The following is an 18,057-nucleotide window of genomic DNA, read 5'->3' on the forward strand; positions in this document are numbered from 1 at the left end:
CGACGCCGTCTTCTCATCCAGCAAAGACGTCACCTTCAGCCACGCAACAGGACTCCACTGGACGGACCACAGCTGCGTCCACTTCACCTTCAAAAGAACGACGATCCACCACCACCAGCAACACGTTGCCCGAAGAAGCTGGAACAAGATCACAGCCGACCAGCTCACCGCTTCCCTGAGCCAGCACCCTCCCGCCAGCTCAGCGAACCCCAGCCAGGCCGCCGACAACCTCACGAAGTGGATCAACAACTGCGCGGACGAACTCGCCCCTCTGAGAACCCCACCCAGCAGACCCTGCAGCAGAAAAACACCATGGTTCACCGACGAACTCAAGAGCTACAAGAAGAACTGTCGAGCCCTCGAGAAAGTCTGGAGAAGGGAACCAACTACGGACAACATGACCACCCTCAAGCTCGCCACCCGGAAACACCACCAACTGATCCGCGCCACCAAGAAAAATACATACAAGGACCGGCTGGACAACAACGCACACAACTGCAAGGAACTCTTCAACATCGTGAAAGAGCTCTCCAACCCCAACGCCGGAAACAATGACATCACCCCATCGCAAGACCTCTGCAACTCCCTCGCGTCCTACTTCCACAACAAGATCGCGGACATACACAACAGCTTCAGCAACCAACCAACGCAAGCCACAACCGCAACAACGCCACCCACCGCCACCCTCCGCACCTGGACTCCGATCAGCACCGAAGACACCATCCGCACAATGAACTCCATCCACTCCGGATCTCCGACTGACCCCTGCCCTCACCACGTCTTCAACAAGGCCGACGCTGTCATCGCACCCCACCTGCGGGACATCATCAACACCTCCTTCGACACCGCCACCTTCCCCGAGAGCTGGAAGCACGCCGAACTCAGCGCGCTTCTCAAGAAACCCACAGCAGACCCCACCGACCTCAAGAATTACCGTCCCATCTCGCTCCTCCCGTTCCCGGCCAAAGTCATCGAGAAGACCGTCAACAAACAGCTGGCCGCCTTCCTCGAGACTAATGGATCCCTCGACCCCTCACAGTCTGGCTTCCGAGCGAACCACAGCACCGAGACCGCCCTCGTCGCTGCCACCGATGACATTCGAACCCTGATGGACAACGGAGAAACAGCGGCCCTCATCCTCCTGGACCTCTCCGCGGCTTTCGACACTGTCTGCCACCGCACCCTAGTACAGCGCCTCGGCAACATCGGAATCCAGGATAAGGCACTGGAATGGATCACCTCCTTCCTCGACGGAAGAACACAGAGAGTCCGCCTACCACCGTACAAGTCAGAGGCCACCAAAGTCATCTGCGGCGTCCCTCAAGGATCCTCACTGAGCCCCACCCTCTTCAACGTCTACATGAGCCCCCTCGCGGCCATCGCACGCCAACACAACCTCAACATAATCTCCTACGCCGACGACACCCAGCTGATCCTCTCCCTGACCAACGACCCCGCCACCGCCAGAGCCAACCTGCACGAAGGGATGAGAGATGTAGCCGAATGGATGACGACCAGCCGCCTGAAACTGAACTCAGACAAGACGGAGGTCCTCATCCTGGGCTCCTCGCCCTCCGCCTGGGACGACTCCTGGTGGCCCCCGCCCTGGGCACCGCACCCAAACCGACGGACCACGCACGCAACCTGGGCTTCATCCTGGACTCCTCCCTCTCCATGACCAGACAAGTCAACGCCGTCTCCTCGTCATGCTTCAACATCCTGCGCATGCTACGTAAGATCTTCCGGTGGATCCCCACCGAGACGAGGAAGACGGTCACCCAGGCCCTCGTCACCAGCCGACTGGACTACGGCAACGCCCTCTACGCCGGAACCACCGCCAAGCTCCAGAAGAGACTCCAGCGGATCCAGAACGCCTCGGCCAGACTCATCCTCGACATCCCCCGACGCAGCCCCATCTCCGGACACCTGAGAGATCTGCATTGGCTCCCGGTCAACAAGAGAATCACCTTCCGTCTCCTCACCCACGCGCACAAAGCCCTACACGACCAAGGCCCGAGCTACCTCAACAACCGGATCAACTTCTACACTCCCAAGCGCCTCCTCAGATCAACCAGCCACGCCCTCGCCGCCGTCCCCCGCATCCGAAGAGCGACAACAGGAGGAAGGTCCTTCTCCTACCTGGCCGCCAAGACCTGGAACTCACTCCCGACCGACCTGCGCCTGACCCAAGACCACCTCTCCTTCAGGAAGAAGCTCAAGACCTGGCTGTTCGAGCAGTAACGGCACCCCTCCCCCCCCCCACCTAGCGCCTTGAGACCCTACGGGTGAGTAGTGCGCTCTATAAATGACCTGATTGATTGATTGATTGATTGGTTTACATATCAAGGGACGGGGCCCTTCTTCCCTTGGGTAGAGAATGTAGGTATTCTATGTGCTCTGTCCAGTTCTAGACCGTACTGGAATTTGAGCCCTGTAACCGTCGGAATACAAGCTTCGAGGGAGGCCACGCAGGACTCTGCATCTTTTTCTGATTCTTCCGGAACACCAAAAATACGTACATTTCCTCTTCTATTGCGATCCTCTAATTCAGCATTTTGTCGCTTGAGATCATTTGTGGCGCTCTGAAGTTGCAATTTAGGCTCACTGGCACCCCGTTAGTAGAGTTGACTTGCGAGTGTAATCGTCAAGGCCCGGTGTTGTGTGTGTTGATGCAAGGATGACCTGTGGCCGACTGGTTAGAAGAGGGATCAGCATGCATACATTTCCACGTGCGGCATGTTGGCAGAGTGCAACAAAGGGAGCCCCCGTTGTGTACACCTTGTAGGGATGCCCAGGTCAGATCTGATTTGGTGATAGCTCTCAGATGGTCATCGTGGGAGTCGCTGCGCAGGGCCGGGGGATTAGTGCGCCTCTTTTGTAGGCATTTAGAGGATATAGTGTGCACCACAACGTAGGACAGGGCCGTCGCAAGAAATGCCGCTGCAGTGACGCAATGTTGCGAGTAGCGGATTTATTTCAGCTCATAGGTTACTCATTGAGGACTCACCCACAGTGTTTAGATTGAAGAAGATTGCTTCCTGGCTGAGATCGGCAATTGGGAGGTTCTATTGTTCGACTCGTTTTCCTACCACCAAGGCAGCCATCAAATAGTGGAGCTCCACATTTGCTAGGCAGGTCCTGGTAATCACGCAGGTCTTGGGAGATGGCACGCATTTGGTGCTGGTGATGAACGCCTCGGCTCACTCATCACTTGTTGCCTTCATTGGCGAGTCAGGCGGCACAAAGTAGATTAGGTATCTTGAATGGGCATTATGTAGCGTCTAGGCGCTGGCGGAGAACAGCCACATCCCTCAACTCATGCATTCAGCAAGGACACGTGCATAAGCCCTATGCAGAGGGTTCTCTCCTATAGTTAGTGAGGCAGCCTTGTTCGAAGCGCCATTTACATCTTGGCCGACGCCATTATAGGGTCAGGCAGCTCATCCTCGGGGGACCGCTATGCGTGCTGTTGTCGAATTCTGCTACAATAAGTCACCCACCTTAAGAAATGCCAGAATGGTGTAAGGAAGTGAGTCTTGTCAGTTTAGCGAAGGGCCTCCGCTTGCAGTTGATGAGTTAGTTAATGCTGGGAATCGGTGCCATTTTGGTGCCCCGCGGTAGGCTCAGCAAGGATCCGCTGACGATGTCAGTTTTCAGCGTATTAGAGCATCTGTAACTCGAAATTGAGGTATCAGCGTGTTCCACAAGATGTGAGGATTCAAGGCTGGTGATCTTCCCTTGAATACTGGCTGGTTGTCTCCCGAGAGTAGGAGAAGTCACTCTCCTGCGTACCGAGCGACGGATTCAGGCAGTCATTACCACCGCCGTCCAAGCCACATCCCCAAATCAGCACCATTTGTAACAATGTAGAAATATGCGTGCTAATATTGGCCTAGATGTATGCGTGCTAATATTGGCCTAGATGTGGCAATGTGCAACGTGAAATGGCACTATGTGCTGTATTATGGTACTATGAAAACTATCACCATCACAACTATTTTAAGTAGGATATTCCGCCTCTGGTCTCATAAACCTGAAGGAACCCTCCAATAATTCCTAGCCCTGCCTCCCTCACAAAGTCTACAGTTACACTAATTCACCCAACTCCACTAGCATGAGCAGCCCTGGCATTTTTCAATAATCCCCAAAGGCACGCAGAGGAGCCCAGTGATATTTTAACAGAATAAATAACACAATGAGCAGCCACAGCCTATTTGCGCAGCTCCCACAATAAACTGGCACATGAAGTAGAACTCTGAAATAATGGAGGAGCACCCTCGCAAACCACAGGCACGCTCTGGTATAGGAGAGCTCCTTTACCCAGGACATAAGATATCAGTTGTTTGCTAGGAATCCAGTGCTCAATACGTGAGTAGTTGTAGATTAATACGTTTTCTATGTATGTGACAAAATACGAAGCACTGGAATATTTTACAATTTCCTATTTATAAGTATCGCTTAAAAATATGACTTTTTATACATTTTAGATAAATTCAGTGAACATTTGTAAAACGTTCAAGCTTGTAGAAACAGCATTTTCAAAACGCCTATGGCAATAAAAAGTACTGACTTTCCACGTTTTAAAAACACTTTGGCCTGATTACAAGCATGATCATTACCAACAGCAACTTCAGGGCACCCAGAAAAGACAGTTGGTCTTGGATAATCCAGATGCACAAGACACGATTAAGGGTTAGTTACCCACCAGCCCAACGGTGTCAGAATTACCAGGAGCAGTGGAGCAGATACGCACCTGGTAATTATGCATGCAATTTTGCACACGATATAAAACAATGCAGACAGTGATTTCCTTCATGCTCTAATCTAAGTTTCGCATTCGCTCTAGGTTAACCTTGCCAATTCTAGGTACTCGGGTGGAATATGGACTTACCCTCTAGAGGTTCCAGCCCCTTGTACCAGGTGATCTGGGCAGCAGGTTTACTGCCGGAGGTCTTGCATGTCAGCCTTGCTTTTTCATTTTCCCTGAATGGAACCTCATGTCCGGAGATCAGGGGCTTCTGTGGCTGTCCTGTGGGAAAGAAACGGGAAACTTGTCAACAGTTGGTAAGTGGAATTAATTAACTTACAGGGCATGTTGTGTTGTATTCTTCTTTTGGAGCGAGACATAACAGGGCATCAATTATGGTACAGCTGAAGCCTAACTGTAAACCAGCGGGGTTCTCGCTTCGCCAGAGTACAGGAAAGGTGTAGTACACTAATGAATCCTGATGACTCCTATGGTTTAGGGAGGAGGCGGAATTAGCCAAACCGTCTGTGATAAAATTTGCCATATTGAGCTCGGGCCCACAGATGCAGCCATATTTATCTTACGTTAACAAAGCACACCTTCGCTTTGTTTTGACCAGATTTCATTTGAATCTGGTTCCCTGGCTTCTGCCATTTCCCCAAGGCTTTTCCAAACCGGATTCACTTAAACCCTGCCCCTGTGACAATTTTTCAGATCAGGATACATTACATTTTATGTTTTTCGGAGCCCACTACGATTCCCAGCGCAAAAATCATATTTTATCACTGCTTAGAGACTGTCAGTTTGTCCAAGAGAGGCCAGCTTTGATCTGTCTTCAAATGTTATCCCCCCCCATGGTTTGCCTGGGGGTTGCAAGCTTTTTAATAGCGGCTATTAGACATCGGAAACAACTGCAGCCGCTGGAGCCAGTCTGTGCTCTCACCTAATGCGCACTTTATGGGATAGTCCTTATAGTCTTTGGTTTTTATATTTAACGCTTTCGCACTTTATATTGTTGCACTATTTACACCAATTAAAATCTGGATCACCAGGGAATCAAGCTCCTCCGGCTATTCTTCACTCAGTTTTAGAGATAGTCTGCCCAGTGATACTGGACGTGATAAATGCTTCCCTCTCAACGGGACAGGTTCACACGGGTTGAGTTGAAGCCGGAGGGCATCCGACTATCGTGATGATCACGGAGTAGATGCCAGATAACTCACAGAAGGAGTTAGTCTAGGAAAGTTTTTCAAGCACCTCTCCGCTGGTATGAGAAACTGTGGCCAATAGAGGTTGTGATTCCCTTGGTGTCCAAAGCAGTGGCAAAAAAACGATATGCCCTGAAGAAATTGCCAGATGAATACTATGGCAATGAAACATGTCGGCAAGTAGAATATGGCTGTATAAATAGCAGGCATATTCACTATTTTTAACCATGCAATCAGAGCAATAAATAGAAATAAAGTTTGTGTATTTGTGCTGGTGTGCATTTTATGTGACAGTATTTGTTTGTCTTATTTGTTGTTCTACTGCACTCTTCTTTTTGCAAACACTTTTCTGCTTTCATTTGGACACTCTTTCTTTGAGCTTGAAGGCACCAATGATGAGAACAGGGCTATCCTGGTGAGTACCTGCCAGGTTCCCCTTGGTGGTGCGCCCGTGAGGTGCCTTCTCGCTTTCACACATTTTTTCACTGTGGGTTATGGTTTCACAACTGTGCACTTCCAAGGGACGGGCTTTTTAAATTGGGCACTAAAGTGATATAACTCCTACCCCATAACCATTAAAAGAGGGGAGGTAGTTGTAATTGACTGCAACGTGGTTGATATCCAAAAATACAGATGAGAAAAAGTGCTGGTGATCTAGGTTACAATTGATGTTGTGTCCAGGTCCTTGGAAACAAGCTAGAGTAAAGCTTTGCTTAAGAAAAGTAATCTAGACTCTGATGACTGGTCTAATTATCGGCCTATTTCTTTGCTGCCCGGACTGAGAAAACTGGCAGAAAGACAAGTCAATTCAGTACTTTCAAGCTATCTTGAGGACAACAATCACCTCCACCCGACTCAGACTGGCTTTAGGCTGCGCCAAGGCACGCAGACTGCTCTTCTTGCGGTTCTTGAGGAGTCAAGGAAGAACTTGGATAGCAGAGGCTGCGCTGCAATTATTTTATTAGATCTCAGCGCAGCCTTCGATACTGTGAACCACCATATAATGATCCAAAAACTCATGGAGGTGGGTGTTGGAGGTACTGTACTAGAATGGTTACAGTCCTTCCTTTCTGACATGTCTTTTGTGGTCTTTGAGAAGGGTGTTCTCTCTGATCAGAGGCCGTTGCAGTGTGGAGTCCCTCAGGGGTCTTCATTGGGTCCCACCTTGTTTAATATCTATATGGGGCCATTGGCTGAGATGGTGGGCTCCTGGGGGATTCACACTGTTAAATATGCGGGTGACACACAGTTGGTGGTGGGTCTTAACCGGCAAGACAATACGAACTCAGGTCTGGGGGCCTGTCTTGCAAAGGTCTCTGAATGGATGGATGCATCTTTTCTCAAACTTAATGGCACAAAGACGGAGATCATGATTCCTGGTCATGAGGCTCCTCACAATCTGGACTCTCTGTGGCCAACCTGCCTTGGTGCGCCGCCTGTCCCTAAGACACAAATTAAGAGTCTTGGGGTATGGCTGGATTGCAAATTGAATCTTAAAGCCCAGGCAGGCAAGGTAGCCACAAACTGCTTTGGCCTACTTAGGATGATGCAGAAGATTCTTCCCCTTTTGCCATTTGATGCTAGGCGCACGGTGGTCCAATCCTTGATTTTATCACGGTTGGACTACGCTAACGTAGTCTACCTGGGTGCGCCATTGGGAACAATCGCGAAACTTCAGATAGCACAGAATTGTGCGGCTTGTCTCCTGATGGGTATCCCCAGGCATAAGTCAGTTAGGTTGGCACTTGGACAACTGCATTGGCTTCCTGTTGCAGAAAGGGTCAAGTTTAAGGCAATGTGCATTGTCCATAAGTGCATCTTGGGATAGGCCCAGCCTTGCTGCAGCCCCTGGTGCATTTATATGACACCAAGAGGACTTTGAGATCTAGCAATAAACAACTGCTGCTAGTCCCGAAGGTTAAACGGTCTCGGACCGGAGGACGGCTGTTCTCCTAATACGCGGCCAGGCTTTGGAACCAGCTTCCTGAATCAGTTTCAAAAACTTTATTCGATCATTTGAAAAAACAATCATAAAGCACATATAATACATTAATAAGACGGAACATTGGGGGAAATTAAAAATCATACAATCGATAAAAGAGAGAGGCGGCAGAATAAGCAAAGGCTGCTAATTTTACTAGAAACAGTACATTGGAGTTAAAAGGCCATACTTTTCCTGACGGACACAGATTTCAGAATAAATATCGCAGTGAAAAAACACACATCCGGTTCGTCAAGTGCAAATAAAAGCCTCATAGCAGTTTTAACATTTGACACAAAATATTTTTTAAAAAGCGGTTTAAGATAGGCAATACAGAGATGCAAATACAAAGGGCAAAGTAACAAAAAGTGCTCGGTGCTCTGCTTAGAAAACCCATCACATGGGCAGGGTGTTGACGTATACTTTTTATCAGGGGGAAAGCCACCAGATTATGGACAATACCTAGGCGTAGTCTAGTAAGGACGTACTGGTGGGATTGCTTGGTAACCACTTTTAAATACTTAGAATAGCCAAAACTTGCCTGGTTATTAGAGTAATAAAATTGATGTGTTACATGCAGGCAAGTGGCATCCCTACGTAACTTTGCTTTAACCCCCAGATAGACATGTTTGAGCTCCTTTTTAGAGATATCAGTAGCACTAACAGGGTCCAAAAAAACATTCAAATCGAATGCATCCCTAAATGTTGTTATGACGTAATTAAGCCAGGGGATCAGATTATATTTCTCCAAGCGGAGGCAGTCTTGAATGATTCTTCTGGTAAAGCCAGTTTCTTCCTTGGCCCAGATAGATCTCCAGGCCATTAGTGGTCTTAAACCTATGAGATCAGTCAAGAATTCCAACCCAACCTCTTTGTGGACCAGCCCGGTAGAGGCAGAGGTTGGAAGACAGAGAAGTCTCTTTAAAAAGTTGTTTTCCTCCACTTGCAGATCTCCATGACCACAATGTCCCCAAACACCAGAACCGTAAAGTGCCACTGAAGCACATCTAAGACGATAGATATGCAACATGTCCCATATACGTCGACTTCCCAATTTAGAAGCAAATTTGAAAACACCGGAGGTGCCTCTGCCCATCTTAGACTTAACATTATGCATTTCCTGTGCCCACGTGCCCTTACTGTTAAAAGTAATACCCAGATAGCAAAATTTGTCTACCACTTGGATTATTTGGTCCTCAAACTGGAATGATCTTAGTTTCCCAACCTTCTTCCCAGAAGCCATGATAAAGGTTTTGGAGTTATTGATTTTTAGTTTCCTCCCCTTAATAAAGTCAAAGAATTTGTCCATTAATCTCTGCAGACCGACTGGTGTTCTAGATAGTAGGACTGTGTCGTCTGCATATAGCAATACAGGGATCGATTAACCCTCAACAGTTGGTGCATCAACAATGACCGATCTTAGCTCAGAATCCATGGCGTTAATAAAAAGGGAGAAAAGTAAAGGGGAAAGGACACAGCCTTGCCTAATACCTGATTTTACCTTGATGTTATTGGTGCATTCCCCCGCTTGGCCAAATCGGATCTGGGCCGATAGATTACTATATAATCTAGCCAGGAAATAAATAATTGCAGCTGGTGCACCCATGTCTAATAACGTGGTCCACAATAATCCGTGGTCCACCAAATCAAATGCGCTGGAGAGATCCGCAAAGCAGAGGAATAACGCGCCTTACTTGGCACGTGTGTATTTACCTATGATAAGGTCTAGGTTAATACATTGCTCGATGGTACCAAGGCCCTTACGAAACCCAAATTGGGAATCTGCAAGGATGCCGTTAGCCTCTGCCCACTCCTCCAGTCGTAACAGAAGCACCCTACTCATTATTTTTTGGGAGGAGTCTAAAAGGGAGATAGAGGCGAGGCTAAGAACTATCGCCCTATCTCCTTTCTTGTAAATTGGTATGATTATAGACTCACCCCATGTTAAAGGGGTGCTTTCCATGACTGCCGCATTGAAGACCTTAGTCAAAAGGGGGCCCCATAACAGAGTATCCGCTTTATAAAGATCTATCGGCACCCCGTCAGGCCCAGGGGCCTTCCCTCCTTTACTTTTCTGTATAGCGTTAACCACCTCTAGGTTTGTAATATTGAGGGGTAGGTTTGGGCTAGAGGCTACTGCCCTTGGACATAAAGGGGCATCCCCCCCGGGTTAAAAATACTGGTAAAAAAGACGACCCAGTTTTCCTCTCTAACCTGGGCAGATAATACTGGGAAATCCTCCTTCTGTAAAAGGAAGGGGCTATTCACTATGTTCAAGAAAAGCTTGCTATCCTGGAGCTCTGCCGCTTTAGAGAGATTGTCCCAAGCTTCCTCCCGTAGCTCTTGCTTCCTGCGTATCAGATTGTCTTTATAGTTTGCCCTTAGGGATTTAACGGCTCCCTTATCCCTGGGATGGCTAGAAAGTGCTTTCTTTAATTCTTGTAGGGACTTTGTACAGGCCCCATCGAACCAACCCACAGTACCCCTTGACCTACTGGCCTTGGTAATGGTTAAAATCTTTTTAGTTAACTCGTTTATTTTCACAAAGTCGACAAGAATGCATACGGCGCTTGCATTAACATCCAAGCAACGCTGCACCTCTGGAAGACTGGCAGCCACGATTTTAGCCAGCAACTTCTCTGAGTTGTCCCTGCACCATTTAATCCTGGTGCCATTTGGCCTATGTGGGATAATATCGTCAACAGTCCTTCGGGGGGCTTGGATCTTCTTCCCCCAGATGGATGTAGACATAGTAATGCAATTATGATCACTAAGGGCCACATCTGCAATTTTCGGGATAGCACAAAGAATGCTGATATTCTCAGAGACCAACAAGTGATCAATGACAGTGGCTGAATTCCTCCCTACAAAGGTCGGGACGGCGTTGCCCTCCCTATCATTAGCGGGCACATGGATTAACAGTACTAATTTAAGCATTAAGGTGTTGAGAGACTCTCCAAGAGGGGTGTGGATGAAGTGAGCCCGGTCCTCCCCTTTATCCCCATCAAACCCACAGGCATTCGTGAATGAGATGGGGCACGTAGGGATATTAAAGTCCCCCCCCCGGATGAGGTCAAAAGGGACAGGGTTGGCCCCACATAGTTTGTCTATTGCAGTCTCAAGATCGTTAACTACTGAGGAGCTGGAAGAATCAAACACGTTGTTGTAGTGGTTGATTAATAAAACATTACGACCCCCGCTTTGCTGTAGCCAGAGCATTTGTGAGTGAGATCCAATAGTTATATGAGATTTAACTTGTACCGGCAAGCTCACAGACAATATCACAAGCCCACCTTTAGCCCTTCCCATGGTTGATCCCTGCGCCAAACAATTAAACGAGACAAACCCATCAAAATAAATCTCTTCCGTGGACCACGTCTCTTGTAAACAGAGAATACTGAATCAATCCGCTTTGAAGTTGACCATCTTAGGTTCAGGAAACAGTTGAAGACCTTTCTTTTTGCTTGATCACTGTTGAATGTTTGGGGTTACCTTATGCGCTGGGATGCCCTATGGGTAGCCATACGCTATATAAGTGTGTATTCAGTCATTCATTCATTCATTCAATATCTGTGAATTTATACATGATTGATGAAATAGTAAAGCTGGATGCCATTTTATTTTTTTGTACAGGCATTTTCAAAACTTTTATTGTGACCTAAGTTTTTATGTATTAATGTCTTTCAATGAATTGTGCTTTTCAAAATGTTTACTTTTATGGCTCTTGGCTGCCGAATAAAGTTTCTTTGACTGACTGATTGACTCCTACGTTATTGGTTGCTCTTCAGTAAACGTGCATGTGGAACCTAAGAAAGATATTGCATAGTGTATACATTCAGTTTAACTGCAATCTGAAACACACACCATGAAACTATAGCTAAACACCATGCTACTTATTTCCTTCAGATGAACACTGTGTGAAATAAAGGGTGCAGCCACAGCTGAAAAGTAGATCCACAAAAAAGCTAAGAGCAGCAACATAAACTACTCTTGTAAGTCAAGTGTCTAGTAAATACTAACGGCTGCATTGTAAAAAGATATAGTGACGGACGCTGCATTGTAAAAGGATATAGTGAAGGACACATAAATGAGCTACCTTCATTCGTGAGAAAGATGGAGGGGGATAAGAGACTGGTCCTATAAGAAGGTAGCAATCTCTACTAGGGGGTGGCACCAGTGGCCCTTGGCAGAAAAATAATTCCCAAAGGTGCGAGTAGCACAAGCAGAGGGCTTAGTGATGCATACCTAAAAGCCGTTTTTTTAAGGAGAAATGTGGCCATTTGTTAGTTGCAAAAGGATTAGGCCTATAATTAATTTACCAGAAAAAAAGTACAGCTTTTGTAGTCATCCTTTTCAGATTATTCTGTTCTCTATTGATTGGCAGTGCAGCTCTCTATTAGTGAGGAAGAGCGTCACCTCCCTGTGCTGCCAATGCAGCAAAGGTGAAAAATGAAATGGAGTTATTTACCCTGGAAGTATCTATTAGTAGCATGTAGTTCTGCAGATTCACATGCTGTAAATACTTCTGCCATCCAGTTTTGGGTTCGGACTCCACAAGTGGTCTAGGAAATTTTATGATCGGCGTTGTGCGTCGTTTCTCCTCCCCCTCGTGGTATTGCGCATGTTTAACGGCTCCTTTGTTAGATAACGTTTTTTTTCCTTAACATATACGGAGAGAGGATATAGTCTGCTAACTTAGCATTTGCTGTTGAACATGCTGTATTTGTGTGAATTGTTCTCACCACCTAGGAGGGTGCATCTGCAGCACTAAATGCTACGAATAGATGTTTACAGGGTAAGTAACATACTCCATTCGTATCATGTGCTGGCTCCAGACACACATGATATGCATAGACTCTAAAGCAGTAAAGCAGTACCCCTCTCGCTGTGGCTTTACGCATGAGATGGTGTATTTGTTTGAAATAATGTTTAAAGGACTGTTTGTCCAACTTGAGCTTGTTGTCTTGCTTGAACATCCACACAATAATGTTTTGCAGATGTATGTTGGTTCATCCACGTTGCAGCTTTGCAAATGTCACTAAGAGGGATATCTCCCAAGAAAGCCATGGTTGCTCCTTTCTTTCTTGTTGGATAAGCCCTTGGCATAGTAGTTGTTAATGTTCATTCTGCTTTAGCATAACACATTTGGATACATTTGAAAATCCATTTTGCTATTTCAGCTATTGAAATAGCCTTTTTTTATGTGGATTTGTAAATTAAACAAATAGTTGTGTTTTCCTGAAGGGTTTTGTACGTCCCAAGTAGTACAGAAGTGCCCATTTAACATCAAGTGTATGTAAGGCACGCTCTGCCACCGTCTCTGGTTTAAGAAAAAAACACGTAAATTCTATAGTTTGATCTACTTTTAAAGGAGATACTATTTTAGACGAGAACTTTGGGTTTGATCTTAAAAGCATCTCGCCTGAACACTTGCTAGTATGGTTCTTCCACAGTGAGCACATGTATTTCGCTAACCCTTTGTAGATATGTTATTGGTGCAAGGAAAACCACCTTCCATGTTAAAAATTGTATATGACAATTATGAAGTGGTTGAAACAGTAACCCCATAAGGCTGGTTAGGAAAATGTTTAGGCTCCACGCAGGTACTGGAGGTGTGAGTGGTGGAATTAATCTTTTTAATTATTCCATGAAGGCTTTGATGACAGGAATACGGGAGTGCTTCCTGTTTTGTAGGCGTGCTGCAATTGCTGGTAAATGCAAGTGCATTGAGGTATATGCCAAATGTGCTTTTTGTAAGTGTAACTAGTAGCCAACTAGTTTTTGTTCGGTTGGTGAAGAAGAGTTGATGTTTATGGATGCACAGTAGAGAGCAAACATTTCCATTTTGCTACACAGCATGCCGTTGTAGTTAGTCTTCTGGCCTCCGTTAAAACAGACATTCATTCTGGAAGGAGATTTAAGTATCCAAACTCTATGACCTCAGAAGCCAGATCACAAGATTCAACTGTTGTGCATTGGAATGTTTCATCCTGCCAAAGCTGTGAGAAGGTTTGGATAGTTTCTTGTGAGGTACTAGGAATAATTCTAGTAGTGTTGTGTACCATGGCTCCTGAGCCCAAGTGGGAGCATTAGTCATTTAAGTCTATCTGAGTTTCCTGACCACATATGGAATGAGTGGGAGAGGAAGAAATGCATAATCATACGTAAATATCCCTGACCACTTCATCCATAGAGCATTCTCTTTGGATAGTGAGTGTGGGTATCCAGATGCAAAGCTTTAGCATTTTAAGTTTTCAGCTGTGAACAGATCTATTACAGGGGTTGCCCACTGGTGGAAGCACTTTTGCAGTAAGTGCATATTCCCACTTGTGTTGTTGTGTCCTGCTGAGCAGGTCCGCAATGGAGTTTTCCTGCCATGGTATGTATTGTGCCAAGAGGAGATTTTGGGTTTGTTTGCCCATTTCCATATGGTCTGCGCTTGTTGTGACAGTTGTATGGAATGGGTCCCCCACTTGTTTATGGATGCAATACATTGCAGTCATATTGTCTGCTTGTAGAAGGACATTTTTCCCTGTAATGTTTGTTAGGAATGCTTGGAGAACCATGCGAATAACCAGACGCTGTAGCATGTTGAGGTGTATTGGCTGTTGGGAGGCCCAGTGTCCCTGAATCACAGTGTCTTTCATATGAGCACCCCACCCTATGAGAGATGCATAGGTTGCGATTGTCACATGTGGGATTGGGTCTTTGAAGTCTGTTGCCTTGAGTATGTTTGAGGTGTTCCACTGTTGTAGGGCCTGAGGGACCTTGGGTGAAACCAACACTAGATCTTCCATGTCCCCCACCCCCACTTGTGACAATTGTGTTGCTAAACACTCTTGGAGAGGTCTCATGTGTAATATTGCATGCTGTACTTTTGCTTTACATGATACAATCCTCCCCAGTAGGAGCATCACTGTTTTGACTTGTAGGTGACAATGTGAAAAAGACCCAGTTGGTTCTGGAGATTGAGTACCCTTTGTGGATTGGGGTAAGCTGTTCCTGATGCTGAACTGAGTATTGCTCCAAAGTTTGGTCGTACCTGGAGTGGTTGGAGATGCAATTTTGTTGCATTGATGAACAAGTTACTTACCTTCGGTAACAATATATCTGTAAGAGACATATATTAGTTATGGATTCCTTACCTTAGAATTACCCCCAGGTGTCATACTGGATCCGCAGAATGTTTCTTCAGAAGTACCCCTGGGCGTTGGTAGGTGGTGTCGGTTGACCCCGCGTCCGTTGTTGTCGTGATCGCCGGAATGGCATCACGGTATCTACTTAGACGCCACCCCTGTGCGTTGACTTCAATTCTTTACAGGAGATTCGATGCCAGAAGAACAGAGTCATGCAAGACACTGACCACTGGTGCACACAGCTAGGGTCCAGAAAGGGAGTCCTTTACACTAGGAATTAGTTACCAGAACGGGGAGGATGGGTGGCGCGGTAAGGAATCCATAACTAATATATGTCTCTTACAGATACATTGTTACCGAAGGTAAGTAACGTGTTCATCTGAAAGAGACTATTATTAATGGAATTCTTACCTTTGAATAGATACCCCGGCAATACCAACCCCGGAGGTGGGTCTGCAAACCAAGTTCACACCTGGAAGTGCTGAAGAACAGGGCACCCAAAGAAGCAGTCTCTCTGGACTTGGCTGTCCAGACAGTAATGTTTAGTGAACGTGTGCAATGAAGCCCATGTGGCTTCCTTGGCAGATGTCATGAAAGGTGACTCCACGTCCCAAGGCAGTAGTGGCTGCCGTCGCCCTGGTTGAATGGGCGCGCAACCCTACAGGCGGTTCCATTTCGCCAAGGAATAGCACATTTTAATGCAAAGTACGATCCATTGAGAGATGGTTCAATTTTGCATGGCCCGACCTTTCTTGGTGCCCACATAGCCAACAAAGAGCTGATCATCCACCCGGAATTATTTTGTGCGATCCAGATAAAATGAAGGCACTAGTTTTGGATCCAGAAGGAGTAGTCTCTCCTCCTCTTTAGAAGGATGCGGGAAGAAGGTGGGCAAAGTGATGGTTTGTCCTATGTGGATAGAAGTAACCACTTTGGGAAGAAAAGAAGGTCAAGTTTGAAGGACAACCTTGTCCGGGTAAACTGCAAGGAAAAGAGGCTTAGAAGAAAGGGCCTGAAGCTCATTCACCCTGCGAGTAGAGGTGTTGGCAACCAGAAAGGCAGTCTTTAAAGTCAAGAGTCTGAGAGGACAATTATGTAGCGGCTCAAAGGGAGCACACATAAGGTAAGTCAGAGCAAGGTTCAAGTCCCGTTGGGGAATTACAAAAGGAATAGAAGGAAACAGGTGAGTAATGCCCTTGAGGAAACAATTTACAATAGGAGACTTGAAAAGAGAAGGATGACCAGGAAGGCAAAGAAAGGCCGAAATGGCTGAAAGGTAGCCCTTGCGGGTGCTTAGAGCACAGCCATGCTGGGCCAAAAAGGAGGAAGAGGAGAACCTCAAAGGGGGGCAGAAAGGGCATCCACAGCCTTTGCTGCACACCATGCCACAAATGTGTTCCATCTACAGGCGTATTCTGTTTTAGTAGAGGTACGCCTGGCTGCCAAGATAACATTACAGACTTCAGGAGGAAGGTTGCAGGCTGTCAACTGTCCCTGCTCAATCTCTATGCTAGGAGGTAGAAGCTGGACAGGTTCAGGTGGAGGACCGGTCCCTCCTGCAGTGACAGAAGATCCTCCCGAAGGGACAGTCTGATTGAAGGATCGATGGCCATGTTCAAGAACTCGGTATACCGGACTCTTCGTGCCCAATCCGGAGCCACAAGAATTACTTAGGCCCGGTCGTGCTTGATCTTCTTCAGCGCTCTGAGTAGAAGTGGTATAGGCAAGAAGGCCTATAGAAGACTGCAACTCCACTAGCGATGAAAAGCGCCACCTAGCGAGTGCCACTTTGGGAATTTCAATGTGCAGAACTGCTGATATTGCGCGTTCTCTTTAGTGGTGAATAGATCTAACCAAGGCTCTCCCCACTGCTGAAAGAGAACTTGCACCACTTCCGAGCGAAGACGCCATTAGTGATCCATCAAGCACCGGCGGATGAGTTTGTTGGCGTTCAGGGAACCTGCCAGGTGCTGAACCACCAGGGACATGCCCTGATGTTCCAGCCACTTCCACAGACAAAGGGCCTCCTGACAGAGGGTCCAGGACCCCACTTGGCCCTGTTTGTTGCAATACCACATGGCAGAAGTGTTTTTTGTGAACACCTGCACTACTCTTCCTTTGACAGAGGGAAGGAATACCTTCAGTGCTAGATGAATCACCTGGAGCTCCAGAAGGTAGATGTGGAGCCTGGACTCCGCCGGAGACCAGAGGCCTCTGATCTCCGCCTCTCCCATGAGGCCTCCCCATCCCATGAGTGACTGATCACCACTGTGAAATCGGGTTGGGGAAGGGAGAGGGATCTGCTGTTGACCCAATCCTGGTTCGTCCACCACTGTAACTGATGCGCAGTCCGCGCCGAGATCTGGATGACATTGGACAGATTCCCCTGATGCTGCACCCACTGGAACTTCAGGTCCCACTGCAGAGCCCGCATATGCCACCTGGCATGATCCACCAGCAGGATGCAGTAGGACATGAGGCCCAGCAGCCTCAGGGCCATTCTCACCAAAATCCGGGATAGAGGCCAGAACATTGGTATCCTAGCTCGAATATGCCAGACTTGCTGTTTGGGAGGATAAGCCCGAAACTGCGCTGTGTCCAGAACCGCTCCAATGAAAAGGAGCTTCTGAGAAGGGTGCAGGTGCAACTTCGGCATGTTGACTGTGAACCCCAGCAAATGCAAGAGGTCTGCAGTAGTCTGGAGGAAGGGCGACGACAGCCTGGGGTGAGCTCGCCTTCAGCAACCAATCGTCTAAATAGGGGAAAACTGGAATCCCTGATCTGCGCATATAAGCTGCGACCACCACCACCCCTTTTGTGAACACCCGAGGGGCACTGGTAAGACCAAAGGGGAGCACGGTAAATTGAAAATAGTTAGGGCCCACTGTGAACTGTAGGTAACATCTGTGGGCCGGCAGGAGGGGGATGGGGAAATGAGTCCAACACTACAATCCAGGGTCGAGGGCAGACAGGACCTGAGCCAAT

General features: G+C 47.2%; 1 protein-coding gene across 6 annotated transcripts in view; it reads right to left on the bottom strand.

Annotated features, from left to right (window-relative positions):
• The window catches only part of CADM3 (cell adhesion molecule 3), an 811,765-nt gene that overhangs the window by 492,852 nt on the left and 300,856 nt on the right, over positions 1-18,057 (bottom strand). For all 6 annotated transcript variants that reach the window (XM_078670695.1, XM_078670694.1, XM_078670697.1 and 3 more), the window contains exon 4: positions 4,892-5,029. In XM_078670695.1, the coding sequence (XP_078526821.1) occupies positions 4,892-5,029 (138 nt within the window). The remainder of the gene's footprint in view (positions 1-4,891; positions 5,030-18,057) is intronic.

The sequence above is a fragment of the Lissotriton helveticus genome, chromosome 12 (genome assembly GCF_964261635.1).
Source record: "Lissotriton helveticus chromosome 12, aLisHel1.1, whole genome shotgun sequence".
NCBI classification, from domain to species: Eukaryota; Metazoa; Chordata; class Amphibia; order Caudata; family Salamandridae; genus Lissotriton; species Lissotriton helveticus.